The sequence below is a fragment of the Castanea sativa genome, chromosome 7, assembly GCF_040712315.1.
Source record: "Castanea sativa cultivar Marrone di Chiusa Pesio chromosome 7, ASM4071231v1".
Classification (NCBI taxonomy): Eukaryota; Viridiplantae; Streptophyta; class Magnoliopsida; order Fagales; family Fagaceae; genus Castanea; species Castanea sativa.
Window position 1 is genome coordinate 43774108 of NC_134019.1, and position 15144 is coordinate 43789251.

General features: G+C 38.8%; 1 protein-coding gene across 1 annotated transcript; it reads right to left on the minus strand.

Moving 5' to 3' along the window:
- Positions 1-2843: 2843 nt before the first annotated feature.
- LOC142642646 (F-box/kelch-repeat protein At3g23880-like) lies at positions 2844-5819 on the minus strand. Its single transcript, XM_075817045.1, has 2 exons — positions 4600-5819; positions 2844-3305 (listed from the first exon to the last, which is right to left on the minus strand). The coding sequence occupies exons 1-2, from the start codon at positions 5768-5770 to the stop codon at positions 3136-3138; spliced, it is 1341 nt and encodes a 446-aa protein (XP_075673160.1). The 5' UTR covers positions 5771-5819; the 3' UTR covers positions 2844-3135.
- Positions 5820-15144: the final 9325 nt, after the last annotated feature.

Genomic DNA, 15144 nt, shown 5'->3' on the forward strand with positions numbered 1-15144 from the left:
TGAATGCCTATGTGGTCTGTGTATTATGTCTATGGGTTAAGTTAATAACGTTATTGTTCGATATGCAATGCATGCATATTTGTGGCATCGTGTAAGAATATTTAAATTTTCTGTGTTATGCCGTAGGTGCATATTGAAAAACATCATGTGTGGGAATATTTAACTTTTATGCGTTAAGTGAGAATAATCAAGATTACGAATAACGCACATGCTCCTCACAATCAATAATAAGGTTTACATAGTAAAAATGCAACAATAGTGACACACATACATCTAAAACATAATTAAGGAAAATAGTTCTTCAACAAAGTCCAATTACACCATAACATGATTACTCTTCATCTAACATCTCCATGTCTGACTAATAAATGGGATCAGCAAAAAGTGATTGCATGTATTGTGTGTGCTCGTACAACTTATACTCCACTAACTCTCGAATCTCGACTTGGGTTCGATATCGATTAAGATGACGTATCTTCATTCGATTATTTTTTTCTCTTATACAGTTCAATGCTTTACAAAGTTCGTCAATCGTGTCTCTTGGCATCTGCGATGCAAGTCGCTGAGGCACTGGCAACTTATAACCAACCAACTCATCATAAAACATTTCTTGTTCACAGAGTAACCAAGCTCACTCCTGTCTTATGGTATTGTGAACCCTTGCACTATTTCACAGAGTCGAATCGATTGGATAGCTAAACTCATCTTCCAATACCTAGCAACGACCCATAGCAGTGAATACATCACAAGGCCTATAGATGAAAGGGTTGCCAAAACCAGACATTGATGCTAAATACAATAACATCAAATGATCAAGTTAATAGTGTGCATCAACTGTTGGTAAATAATGTAATGCTACATAAGATGGTACATGACAAAGACATTCATAAATTTGTGTACTATTACATGCTAAAAATGAAATACTAACACTCACATTTGACCATAAACATTAGACGTTGTTAATGTCTACATGTTGTGTGCAATACAAAATGTTGTTGTTAATGTCTAATCAATGATGATTATGTACATTCAACTTTTGCAAATCTAAAGATTTTCATTTTTGTCAATAAAATTTACACCACCAAATACCCAATATAACCCAATGTACACACATAACACTCATTACCCAAATTAGATTATTGTAAATTTCTTGTAGCACCAAACAACACCAAACAACTAATGTAACCCTGATGTACTCACATAACACTCATTCAAGAAAATACCAAAGCACAAGTAATACAACCTATCAAATGAAGATTCTTCTCTAACAAAAACATATATTATGGTTGATAAACTTTTGTAATATCTACAGCTACTTTTTACCTACACAATAAAATTCTCTATGTACTTCAAAGAAGAAAATGAGTTTCTCACCTGAGATGATAGAGAGATAACACCAACTTCCGGGAGAAAATTTTGAAAATGAGGAGAAGTTGATCTAAAAATGAGGGGATTGGTATTGATGAGGAGAATCTAATGTAATGCTGCATGAGAAGCTGACCTGAAGTAAGTAACTTGATTTTACGGAGTGCGAGTTGCCTTTATAACTCGACTTAAAGTAATCGAGTTATATTAAAACAAAAAAAAAAGGCTACGCCTGACACCAAGACAGTCTGAAACAACTATAACACAAGTGTAACACAATATCTACATAATTGATTATATAACTCGATTTTAAGATAATCGAGTTATTCAAGGATTAAACAAAAGAAAATGCCACGCTGGCTGGCTAGTATGGAAAAAATCTCCACTAAACTCGATTATACAAGGATCGAGTTCTTCACAAAACTCGACCTTGATATTATCAAGTTATAAAAGAAGGGCATTTCCCTAATTAGTTTGGGAAAAATGGCAAAAGGCTGGATTTTTTGCGTGAAAATGACATTTGCCCATTTTGGCCCTAATTTTGGTTTTAAGATATTTAGCATGGAAAGTATGCATTGGCTACTGCTCAGCAGAAAGTATCACCATAGACCCAAGTATGATGTGTTCCAAGGTGATGATACTACTACCATAGACCAAGTATTATGTGTTTTTTCATCTGCTGGAGACCAATCTCAAACCCAACAAATTTATCCAATACGTTAAGGGTGAGTTGCTTTTGATCATTTGCAAGGGATTTATGGCAATTCAAATGGAAGGACACCAATGAGATTATTGGACAACCAGAGGTCATATTCCTCTTTGAACTTTATCTGAAGAGCTAAGGGAGGTGTGTTCTAGGGTTCTTGAGTCAAAGGCATAAAACTTTCTACAATTTTTACAATACCCTTTTCAATCTTGATTTCTTTTTTATACAATTTTTACTTTTTTAAAGTGATGAGGTTGACAACTGTATAACGAAGCCAAGCTTAGATTAGTGCAATGATACTTTCTAAACGACAAGTTGGCAATATGAATCAGAGTTTAACCTCAAGTGGAATCTATAATTAACATTATTTTTAATTTTTTTCGTTTAGGTATGTGTGGTTGAAGAGAATCATGGAAGATATTAGCTTGATGGAATTTAGATATATACCAGGGCCAGATAGTTATAAATATTTATGTGTCTAATGTCCAAATCTTTCCTAGATTTGGTTTTGTTTGCTATTAGAGGAGAGTCCCAAAAGCATTTTGTGAATGACAAAAAGAAAATCATAGCAAAACTAAGCATCCTTTTAGATGCTTACCATTACTACGTTCTGCACAAAGAATCACTAGCTCAGCTCTATTTCTTAACATATTCTCAAACGAACCATTTTACCTAGAGCAGATCAAGTTCCAAGAACAAAATGCCGGTTTAGATTTATTAACTTTGAAACGGTAACATCTAATTCCAATGCAAAAAAACTTATGCCCATAACTTAGATAGAAATACTATTTTTAATCTATTATGTATGAAAAAAAGAGCAACAATTTATGTCTTAATTGTACGAAAGAAAATTGTGTTCATCCTTAAATTGAGTGTTCTCCAACCACATAGATAACCATATAACTATATACGCAAATTCAAGGATTAAGATAATCCTTGATCTCTTTAGTGGCAGCTTCTTTATAAAGCTTTGCCTCTCAAAACTGCTCTTGCTAGAAGAATTATAACCACTAACCACCAGTGTAAAGAAAGCCAAAGAGACCAAGGATTTTTCCAATTAATTTTTATGAAGTTGCCCTGCTGTTGCCATCGCCACTGCTGCCACTGCCTAGGCCACCACCGCTGCCCGAAGCACCGCCTAGGTCATCCATGGAGCAAACATTGGAGTTCTTCTTCTCCTCTTCCTCTCTCCCTCCCTCTCTATTTGTGTAAACATTTTGAGTAATGAATGAGCCTGAAAAAAATAAGGTGCCATTAAATAGGTCAGTTGACGTGGCCATTAACAAATTTTTAGTGACGACATGGCCAGTGGGGTATTTTTCAACCATTGATCTCTTATAAAATAATAGTAAAAAAAAAAAAAAACTGTACCTGTTAATAATAAAAGTGTATCTTAGTTTTGTAGTTTTCATGTTTTCCTCAGCATAGGAGACATTTCTTTGTGTTTGATATTTCCTTTCAATGAAGTTTTATTATTTTTCAAAAACAATAATAGTACAGAAATTTTTCCTATCCTAAAATCACACATGCATATGACATATACTTCAAATCTGTCATACCTCATTGTAACATAACGCCTACTAATGATATTAGTGCAATTTTTTTGTTTCTTCCACTTTTAATTACCCACAATTACAATCACCAAACACAGGCACAAACAGCTAAACAATCCTCCTGCTGGTAGACAGTACAAAAACACATCAACACAATTAATATTTGCAACCTCCACATTCTCTCTAGTCCCTATTGATGTTAATTCAATTAGCTGGTAGCGCAGAAACTATTATAAACAATGACTTACCAATCATTTCCTTCCATTTTACAGCAACCAGACACAGGCTAATAAAAGAAGAACCAAACAAAATGAGAATCAAAACAAAGCCAATATTGAACAAAATCAAGCAAACAAAAAATTTAATCATTATTAAACTTTGTGTCCAAAATCCTAACTAATGACAGTCACTATTTGGCTGCTGAGAAAGGCTAGGAAAAGACAAAAACAAAGGAAAAAAAAAAAAAAGCATAGGTGATAGTTTAAACTCCAAAATTGACTTTAAGTTAGAATTATTAGAACAGGGCCAAGGATTAGCAAAAGGCAACCCTAAGCCTAGCATTCTCTGCTCAAGCAGTAAATTTGCTTATAAGAAATGCACACTGAAAAGAGAAAAACAAAATCAATAAGATTGACCTCAATTCAACACTTCCAACTATCATTCCTCAAATGTAATTTAACTAACTTCATCCATTCATATTGAGAAGTTTCTTAACTCAGGGATATAAACAATTTCAACCTTAATTTCTGCATCAAAAGTACTAGCTAAAGTTATATACAAATTAAGCTATACTAGCTAAAGTTAATTTTCACAATGATAGTGGCAAAACTGAAAGTGATATTATAGCTAAAGTTAGTTTTCACAATGATAGTGGCAAAACTGAAAGTGATATTATAGCTAAAGTTAGTTTTCACAATGATAGTGGCAAAACTGAAAGTGATATTATAGCTAAAATTAATTTTCACATTTACTTACCCCCATCAAGTAAAACCAAGCTCTCCATTGAATTAGCCGAGAAAGCCACCCAATTAGCATCTTCAATGGCGAAAATGTTCTGATTTTGACTCTCAGGATCAATTGAAACCAGCCCAGAGGCATTCTTAATGAGAAGTTCACCATTGTTAGTGCAGCCAAAGAAATGACCTATCCAAACCCATTCCATTGGTATCACAAATTTTCTAGTCCAAGACTTGGCCACACCGTACTCCTCCATAACCCATATGTAGCATAAGATTCTCCCACCAAGCTCATTACCATGACCAGGTGCGAAAACAAAATCGGCTGGCAATCCCTTGTAAACTGCAAGTTCAGTGAAGTTTATAGACACTTCATCTAAGTGATTACGAGGCATCATTATCTCATGGAAGCTCTCATCACTAATGTCAAAGGACAAAATGAAAGAATAGCCAACAGTAAAAGCTAAAGCGTGCAGAGCTCCATTATAAAATTTGAAAGGTCCCCAAACATCACAAATAGTCCCAATGTTGGGTTCATACCCTCTTAAGGACTCCATCGATACTACAACCTTTCTCCACGAATCCGAACTTAACGTGTAAATCTCTGCTTCAGCTTCTGATTCATTGAACATCGCATTACACACAATTCTCAGAATCTTGAAGTCGTTGTTCAGAGAATCATAAGCAAATCCAATAGCGGCTCTTTCATTATGCTTGCGATTAAAGCGAGTAGCTACAAGTTTCTTAAACATTCTAATACTCGGGTTCCACAAATAAATAATGTGACAAAGTTCTTTCTCACGACTAGCTAGGCAGAACAAGCCATTACAGAAACCAACAATCATGTACTTGTCAAAAAAAGAGGGGATTTCAAACCTAGAAACCTGGGTCAGTGTGCGGTCGTTGTTGCAAACAATTGTACACAATTCTTTGTAAGATGATGAACTATCCTTATCCTCTGTAGTATATAGCAAATACCCATTGTGAGTGTTTGTGGACATTGATGATTCGGATTGGTCAAGGTTGAGCTTCAAGTGTTTGGTAATGAAGATGGGGTCAGTGATGATGGAGTTACAAGATTTCGAAACGCACCTGAACCGGGTTAAGGATTTCACTGGTAGCCGAGCCAGGATGTCTTCTACGACGTCGTCTGGAACAAGCTCGCGCATTGTTGTTGTAGTTTGAGACATTAGGAAGGGACGAAGTGAAATGAAGGAAGGAGCTGGAGGAATATGTTCATATGTGTCATGAAACTCTTATGGAGGAGAACAGTGACGAAAAAAAAAATGGAGATTTTGGTACGTGAATCTATTGGGCCTAAGCCTCATAGAATAACCACTAAGCCTAAAAAGGCTTTATTTACCCAAAATGAATCACTCTCAACCCCATCTTTCATCACCAAAATACCAAAGTAAGTTTGGATGTGGATTAATAATTGCCTATTTGTTGAAAGTAAGGTAATAATAATTAAGAGGAGGGGTGGAGAAGATAATCTTTTTGTGGATGGAACTTGCCAAGCTAACAAATTTCAAACTTGTTAGACTTTTATTTGAATGCAAAATCTTTAATCATGTAGGGATTATATATTTGTATGAATTTTAGAACTATGAAAACTTGGTATCAAGCCCTCAGCCCGCTATAGTTCTTACCAAACTGCCACTTTATTGCTTATAGGAGTGGCAAAATTTGACACGAACCGCGAACCCGACACGACACGACACGACACGAAATTAGCAGGTTATGGGTTGAGACTTAATGGGTTCGTGTCATATTCGGGTTGACACGGTTAACCCGTTTAATAAACGGGTTGGGTTAGTGTTGAACACATAGAACCTGTTTGACCTGTCTAACCCGTTTAATTAAATGACATTTTACCAATATACCCTTCAAACTCTAGGTATATAAACTTATTAGTTGTTGTGATTTATTTTCTTTGACATATTGTGATTGATTATTTGTGATATTGGGATATGTTTTAGTTTTGAATGATTATTTTTGATGCAGTTACTCATTAGTTTTGAATTTTATATTAAAAATATTTATTTGTTTGTCTTTTCATAAATTTTTATTTTTCATTTTAATAAAATATGATAAACAGGTCGACACGACTGACCCGTTTAATAAATGGGTCGTGTTAGGGTTGAGAAATTTTGACCCGTTTAATAAACATGTCGGGTTAGTGTTGACCTATGTAGTCGAATACTCATGACTTGACACGACACGAACCCAACACGCGAACACGAATTGCCACCCCTAATTGCTTAAACATCTCCCAATTTGGTGGTGGATCAATTGACTCAATGTGGAACTCATCAATTCAATACCTATGTAGAACTCAATTCATTTAATACCTAAGCTACATGTAATAAGTAATTATTTTGTACACCAAACTCCCTCCCCCCAACAACATAATAGTGAGTGTGTAGCTATAAGAAAAAGAAGAAATATGTTTTTTTTTTTTTTTTTTTTGGATAGGTTATAAAAGGAAAAATATATTTCTCCAATGTAAAATAATTGTCCCTAATATGTATACTCCTATGGCTTGGTTTGATTAAACGATGTGTTTGACTTCACTTGTAAAGTTCTATCTTTGAATTGTCATGTTGATTCTAATTTCTAAGTAATATTTTAAGTTCCCTCTTTTGTGTCAAAGAGTCAGAAAATCAATTGAGAAACGTATGGGGTTGAACATGTGGCTTTACTTGAAACTCACATATTCCACGAGATTAATCTCAGGTGGGTGCAAAGAATCTTGCATTTAAAGAAGCTATAACAGATTGCTTTCCAGTCAAAAATCACAGAGTTTCCAACATAGCTCATGAACCACCAATTTCTACATCAGAATGACTAATTTCTTAGGCCTTATTTCAAAGTTGATCTTTACACAACAAGTGGCAAGAGACCAGACCCCTGCAGCTTCATTTTGTGGTGAGCTAGATCTTGAAGTACACAGTCCTATCCATTTGTCAGTTAATAATTTCTATAATTCCCTAAAAATAAGTGATAATGATTTGAAATGTAGACTCCTAAAAATTTTCATTGAGGCTATTTACATTTGAAAAGCCTAAGAGCCTGTTTGGATTAAGGGGGGAAGGAGGGGAGTAGTAGAATAGAGTAGACTAAAAATATGTTAATTTTAGGTCAAATCTACTATATTCTACTCTACTTCCCCTACCTCACTCTTAATTCAAATGGACCATTAAATTCCCAAAGGGGGTGCTCTAGTGCAGCTACAACTTCAATAATTTTAAAAGCCTTCCAACTTGATCGCTTGAGCACAATGATTAAAAAGTTATATTTATGCTTTTTTAGAAAAAAATATATTTATGTTTAATTTAATATTTAAGATATAGTAAAACACAAATTTGACTTTCCTACAATATCATTTAACTGAATAAAAAATGAAAACAAACCATATGGCTCATTATGGTAGTCCTAAATTTTCAATATGAAAACGCAGACTGCCAACATCATCATCACTCATAAAACCAATCTAAAATATTTTAATACAAAATTTTCAATATGATAATCTTTTTCTTTTTTGTTTAATTCTCTTTTCTTCTTCTTTTCCCGGCAAGACTAGACTCTTATCTCCATTTAAATGCAGAAGAACAAAGAGAGAGAAACTAACTAGTTGATGTTTTAAACTGCCATAGTGAAGGGACACCAACATCGTCAAAATCACTAATAATGCCACCAAGAAGAGAAAGAATGTCCTTAATCGAAATAAACATTAATTTCCCCCATCAAAATTACTTTGATATTGCACCAAACAATTAACTACTCCAGCATCACTCTTATTCCGTGGAATCATAGACAGCACAACTAACAAACAACCAATGCCATCAACATTCTTTTATTTCATTTAGTCATAAAACCATCATGTTAACTTTGCAAGCCTCACAAATATATACCTTACTACAATTTATTTTATTTTTTTAATTAGACTGTTGTGGGGGGTAAAAATGCTTAAATGCACGTTTGGGCCTTGGGCCTGGTTTGTTGGTATAAGTCCGTTCAGTCAGAATCTTCGAGGCCCACAAATCAGTCCGCGCTACAAGGGGCCGAGGAGTTGTCCGAGGAGGAGTATCTCCTCGGACAGGCCCAATAAAGGCCAGGGGACTTGCTAAAGGGTTTAGAGACAGAATTCTGGAAGATCTGTTGGGTAAAGGTGTGATCCAAGCACCCGTTAGAAGTAGGAACGTGTGAGAAATATCTGAGGAAAAAGCTTCTACCACCGCATTAAAGGCCCTACATCTACCTCCTGGCCGCATTAATGGAGAAATGACCTCTGAACAGTAGTATTCAGCCTTCCATCTATTATTTGAAGACTTTAGGAAGGTGGTGGATGGAACAAGTATCTAGGAGGAAAATCTATGTTACACGTGGATGAAATAGGGAAAAAGAAGAAGGATATAAGAGGACGAGAGAGGAAAGAAGTGGGGGGATCTCTTTTGGAAACCAAAAAATTGTAATATTTTGCTTAGAGAAAGAAAAGATATTTAAATTGTCTTCGGCTTACGTCCGATGAGAGTTTTTTGTCATATTTATCTATTACTTGTATAGATTGCAGTATTCTAGCCTGTTTATCAACTTTCCAATATCCCTAACCTAGGTTTCAAACCCATATTCTACAAATTTCATTGTATAAGGCTATTTGCACCTGAGCCCATCACTTGTTTGGGTCCGGGTACAAATTGTGCACATACAATTGGCGCCGTCTGTGGGAAATCTAAGGTTGAAGGAATTGGAACATCATGGCAGGCTTAGATTCGCATCATGCAGAGTCTCAGGGGTCCCAGCGCAAAGATCATTTTGAGCGTCTTGAGCGTCGGAGGGATCGAGAGGGAAGCGTGTATACAATATACCCTGATGCAAGTCATTTGCGTGGTGGGAGCAGGGCCACCCATGAGGATGATGCCAAGGCCATGCAAAGGGAGATTGACCACCTTAAGAAAAAGCTACACTGTGTCAGATGAAGGCGGGCTTCACCTCCGTCCAATCCTTCCTCTAGGGGTTCCCAGGGAAGCAATTACAGTCCAAGGTCCAAGACTCCCCCTAGCGAAACCTTTTCTTACGAGAAGGATGAGCTTCCAGGTCGTAGGCATAAAAAGTTTCCCTCCAGGGGCTTAGGGAACGATGCTATGAGCCGAGCGTTGCACCAACTCTCCAAGTCACCCTTCTCACACAGGATCGAGAAGGGAAGGCTCCCACGGCGGTTCACTCAGCCCACCTTCACCATCTATAATGGCAAGACAGACTCAGTCGAACACGTGAGTCATTTTAATCAGAGGATGGCGGTACATTCTCAGAACGAAACCTTGATGTGCAAAGTCTTTCCTTCTAGCCTCAGACCTGTTGCTATGAGATGGTTTAACGGACTAAAGTCGGGGTCTATCGATTCTTTCATGGAACTCACTAGGGCATTTGCGTCTCTATTCATTACATGCAGCAAAGTCCCTCGGCCTTTGGACTCATTGTTATCCATGGCCATGAGGGAGGGTGAGACTTTGAAAGTGTATTCTGACAGATACTAGGAAATGTTTAATGAAATCGAAGGTGATTTTGATGAAGTGGCAATTAACACTTTCAAAGTGGGCCTCCCAATTGATCACGATTTAAGGAAATCTCTGACCAAAAAGCCCGTGCGAAGTGTACGTCGCCTCATGGATCGCATCGACGAGTACAAAAGGGTTGAGGAAGATCAACAACAAGGTAAGGGTAAGACAAAGGTTATCCCCCAAGAGAGAAGGGATTTCAGGTTGGACAGGTACCATAACAATAAGCCAAGGAGAGATTTCTCTGGGCAATCTGGTTCAGCCACTCCTCAAGTAGTTAATACCGTATTCCGAGAACCAGTACACCAATTGCTGGAGAAAGTTTGTAAAGAACCCTACTTCAAGTGGCCCAATAAGATGGCGGGGGACCTTGTGAAACGGAATCAGAACCTCTTTTGCCAGTATCATTAGGATGTGGGTCATACTACCGAGAATCGTCGGACCTTTTGGAACCATCTAGAGCAGCTTGTTAGCGAGGAAAAATTGAAGCAGCACCTGTATCAACCCAACGGACAAGGAAATCATTCGGGTTCAAATAATCAGAAGAATAACTCATCTCGGCCGCCCTTGGGAACGATTAATGTCATCTTTGCTGCACCTGGCAGGACCGGTTTCTATCCTACAAGGGTGATGGCGGTGTCACATACCCAGGCCGAGGAATCTGGCTCGAGGCCGAAAAGGATCAAAGGGAGTACGCCTATTTTGGGATTCTTTGATGAGGATAAGGTTGGGACTATCCAACCACATGACGATGCCCTGGTGGTCACATTGAGGATAGGGAATTATGATGTCAAGAGGGTGATGGTCGATCAGGGTAGCGGTGCGGATATTATGTACCCTAACTTATTCAAGGGGCTTAAGTTAGGGCTGGAGGATCTCACTACCTATGACTCGCCGTTGATAAGCTTTGAAGGGAAGACTGTTATACCAAAGGGACAAATTCGATTGCCCGTGCAATCGGGCTCTGAAACGGTCGATGTAGATTTTATTGTGATTGACGCATATTCTTTATACACGGCCATCATCGCCAGGCCTTGGCTGTATGCTTTGGGTGCTGTCTCCTCGACTATACATGTTAAAGTGAAATTTCCCTCGGGTGGATCAATTGAAGAAATTCTTGGTAGCCAATCAGTAGCAAGGCAATGTATATTGGCCGCGGTGCTGCATCAAGCCAAGTCAGAGTCCTCGACCTCGGTTGTAGAAGATTTATAGCTATTAACAACTCTGGATGCGCCCGGTGCGGTAACAGCAGAGGAGGCCATGTGTGAAGTTTTGGAAAGATTTCTCATAAATGATGACCCCGAAAGGTTCTTTCAAGTAGGGATACGGTTACCACACCAAGAGAAGATGGAATTGGTGATGTTTTTGAAAAATAATATCGATGTTTTTGCCTGGGATCCCTATGAGGCTCCGGAGGTTGACCCAAGTTTCATTTGCCATCATTTGAACGTCAACCCTGCTGTTATTCCCAAGAGGCAACCACCTCGGCGTTCTTCGAAAGAACATGCCGAGGTCGTCAAGGAAGAAGTGCTCAAGCTCAAAATGGCTGGGCTATTAAAGAAGTTTTTTACCCAGAATGGTTGGCGCACACTATCGTAGTAAAAAAGAAGAGCGGAAAGTGGAGAGTATGTGTGGACTTCACAGACCTGAATAAAGTCTGCCCCAAAGACTCATTCCTGATGCCTCGCATCGATCAACTAGTGGATGCTACGATTGGGCATTCTCGGATAAGTTTTTTAGATGCCTTCTAAGGTTATCACCAAATACCTTTGGCGTTGGGTGATTAGGAGAAGACTGCCTTCATTACTTCTACGGGGAATTATCACTATAAAGTGATGCCATTCGGTTTGAAAAATGCAGGGGCTACTTACCAACGGATGATGACCAGAATGTTCGAATCTCAGCTTGGGAAGACCATTGAGGTATATGTGGATGATATAGTAGTGAAGAGTAAGACAGTACCTATGCATGTGAAAGATTTGGACGACACCTTTCAAACACTTAGGAAGTACAAGCTGCACCTTAATGCCTCAAAGTGTTCTTTTGCGGTGGGCTCCGAAAAGTTCCTAGGCTACATGGTGACTCATAGAGGAATAGAGGTAAATCCAACACAGGTCAGAGCCATTCAGGGCTTGCAACCACCTCGAAATCCGAAGAAAGTTCAGAAATTGACCGGGATGACTGCTGCTCTTAGCAGATTTATCTCTCGGTCTGCTGATAGGTGTAGACCTTTTTTCCAATTGTTAAATAAATGGAAATGATTCCAATGGTCCGAGGAGTGCGCGTTAGCTTTTCAGCAACATAAGGAATATCTTTCCCGGCCACCCATCATGTCTCAACCGAAGGTCGATGAAATCCTATTTGTATACCTAGTTGTAGCTATCCATGCAATCAGCCTGATTTTGATAATGGAAGACGGTGGGGTACAAAGACCGGTTTATTATGTCAGCAAATTTTTGAATGAAGTTGAGATGCGTTATTTACCTTTGGAGAAGGAAATTCTTGCCGTAATCCATGCTACACGAAAACTTCCTCACTACTTCCAATCCCACACTGTCGTTGTTTTGACTACACAGGGAGGGTAGCCAAGTGGGGAACTATTCTGAGAGCTTTCGATATCAAATATATGCCACGCACCTCGGTGAAGGGCCAGGTCCTCGCTGATTTGGTGGCAGAATTCATCGAACCATTGTTAGAAGAAACTGTGAAGGAATCGCACATAGATGAAAAATCAGTTGGCATGATCACATGCAAAGGGCCTCCGATTTGGAAAGTTTATGTCGATGGGGCAGCAAACCAGAGGAGATCTGGCGTTGGACTAGTTTTGGTATCCCCTGAGGCAATTACCTTTGAGAAATCATTGAGATTAGTGTTCTCGACCACTAATAACGAGACTGAGTACGAAGCTTTCTTAGTCGGTATGGATATGGTACGGTGAATGGGGTGAAAGGCAGTTCATATGTTCTCGGATTCTTAATTAGTTGTGGGCCAAGTGACGGGGACCATGGAGGCTAGGGATCTAAGAATGCAAAAGTACCTGACCCATGTCAAATGTTTACAATCCGAGTTTGATTCTTTCTTCCTTTCGCATGTTTCTAGAAGTGGAAACACGCATGCGGACTCGTTGGCCACTTTGGCGACGTCCTCGGCTCAGTGTTTGCCTAGGATTATCCTTGTCGAAGCCTTGTTGAAACCGACTTTAACTACCACAGGTGCCGTTCATATCTATCTGATAAGGCCCGGACCTAGCTGGATGGACCCCGTGGTTTCTTTTCTAAAAAGCGATGTTCTGCCCGAGGAGAAGTCTGAAGCAGATAAAATTCGTCGAAAGGTGCCTCGATTCTGGTTGTCCAAGGATCAGAAGTTGTATAAACGCTCCTTTTCCGGACCATACCTATTGTGTGTACATCCTGAAGCGACGAAGGCACTTTTGGAAGAACTACACGAAGGAATTTGTGGAAGCCATACTGGGGGGAGATCCTTAGCCCATAGAGCTCTGACTCAGGGATATTGGTGACCCAATATGCAGAGAGAGGCTAAGGACTACGCAAGAAAATGTGACCAATGCTAGAGCTTTGCTCCCAATATTCATCAGCCTGGTGGTGTCCTTAATCCTTTGTCTAGTCTTTGGCCATTCGCTCAATGTGGACTGGATATAGTTGGGCCTTTTTCGAGGGTTGTGGGAAACAAAAGGTGGCTACTCGTGGGAACTGATTACTTCACCAAGTGGGTCGAAGCTGAGCCTTTATCAAATATTAGAGATGTGGACTCCAAGAAATTTATTTGGAAGAACATTATCACTAGATTTGGGGTACCTCACACATTTATTTCAGATAATAGCGTGCAATTTGATAGTGAAGCTTTCAGGAAATATTGTAATGACTTGGGCATCACAAATAGATACTCCACTCCCGCTTATCCTCAGGGAAATGGGCAGGCCGAGGCTGTTAACAAAGTTATAGTTAATGGACTTAAGAAGAGGCTGGATGACATAAAGGGTAGATGGGTAGAGGAATCGCCACACGTTTTGTGGACATATCGGACTACGCCGCCAAGATCCATGGGAGAAACACCCTTCTCCATGACCTACGGGGCCGAGGCGGTAATACCTTTGGAAGCTGGGTTTCCCACATTAAGGACGAGTTCTTTCAGCCCGGGAAATAATGATGGCATCCTGGAAAGAAGCCTGGATCTGGTTGAGGAACGGCGAGAGGCCGCCATGGTTCAAATGGCTTATTATCAGTAGAAGCTCAAACGAGGATACGATGTTCATGTGAAGCTAAGGCCACTAGCGCCTAGGGATTTGGTGTTGAGGAAAGTCATGGGTACTTCCAAAAATCCAGCGTGGGAAAAACTAGCACCAAATTGGGAAGAACCATATCGGATCATTTCTGTAGCGGGCATAGGGTCATATCGCTTAGTTGATCTAGATGAAAAAATTGTACAACGCCCTTGGAATGTAAACAACCTACGAAGATATTATTATTAATAAAAAGCACTTTTGTCGTTCGTTGTTCAAATTATCATTATGCAGTTCAATTCATTATTTCTAAATATCAAATAGAAACATGGTCATGCATGGTCCTCGGACCACATACCTTGTGGAAATTGATATCCTATTGATTGTTAAACAGAACCTTCGTTATGTCGGGTCCTCAGATCTTCTACTTTGGAAAAATTAACATTTCAATTCACTATTTCTAAATATCAAACAGCAACTTGGTTATGCATAGTCCTCGAACCACATACCTTCGTGGAAATTGATATCTTAGTGATTGTTAAACAGAACCTTAGTTATGTCGGGTCCTCAGACCTTTTACTTTGGAGAAATTAACATTTTCAATTCACTATTTCTAAATATCAAACAGAAACTTGGTCATGCATGGTCCTCGAACCACATACCTTATGAAAATTAATATCCTATTGATTGTTAAACAGAACCTTAGTTATGTCGGTTCCTTAAATCTTCTACTTTGGAGAAATTAACATTTCAATTCATTATTTCT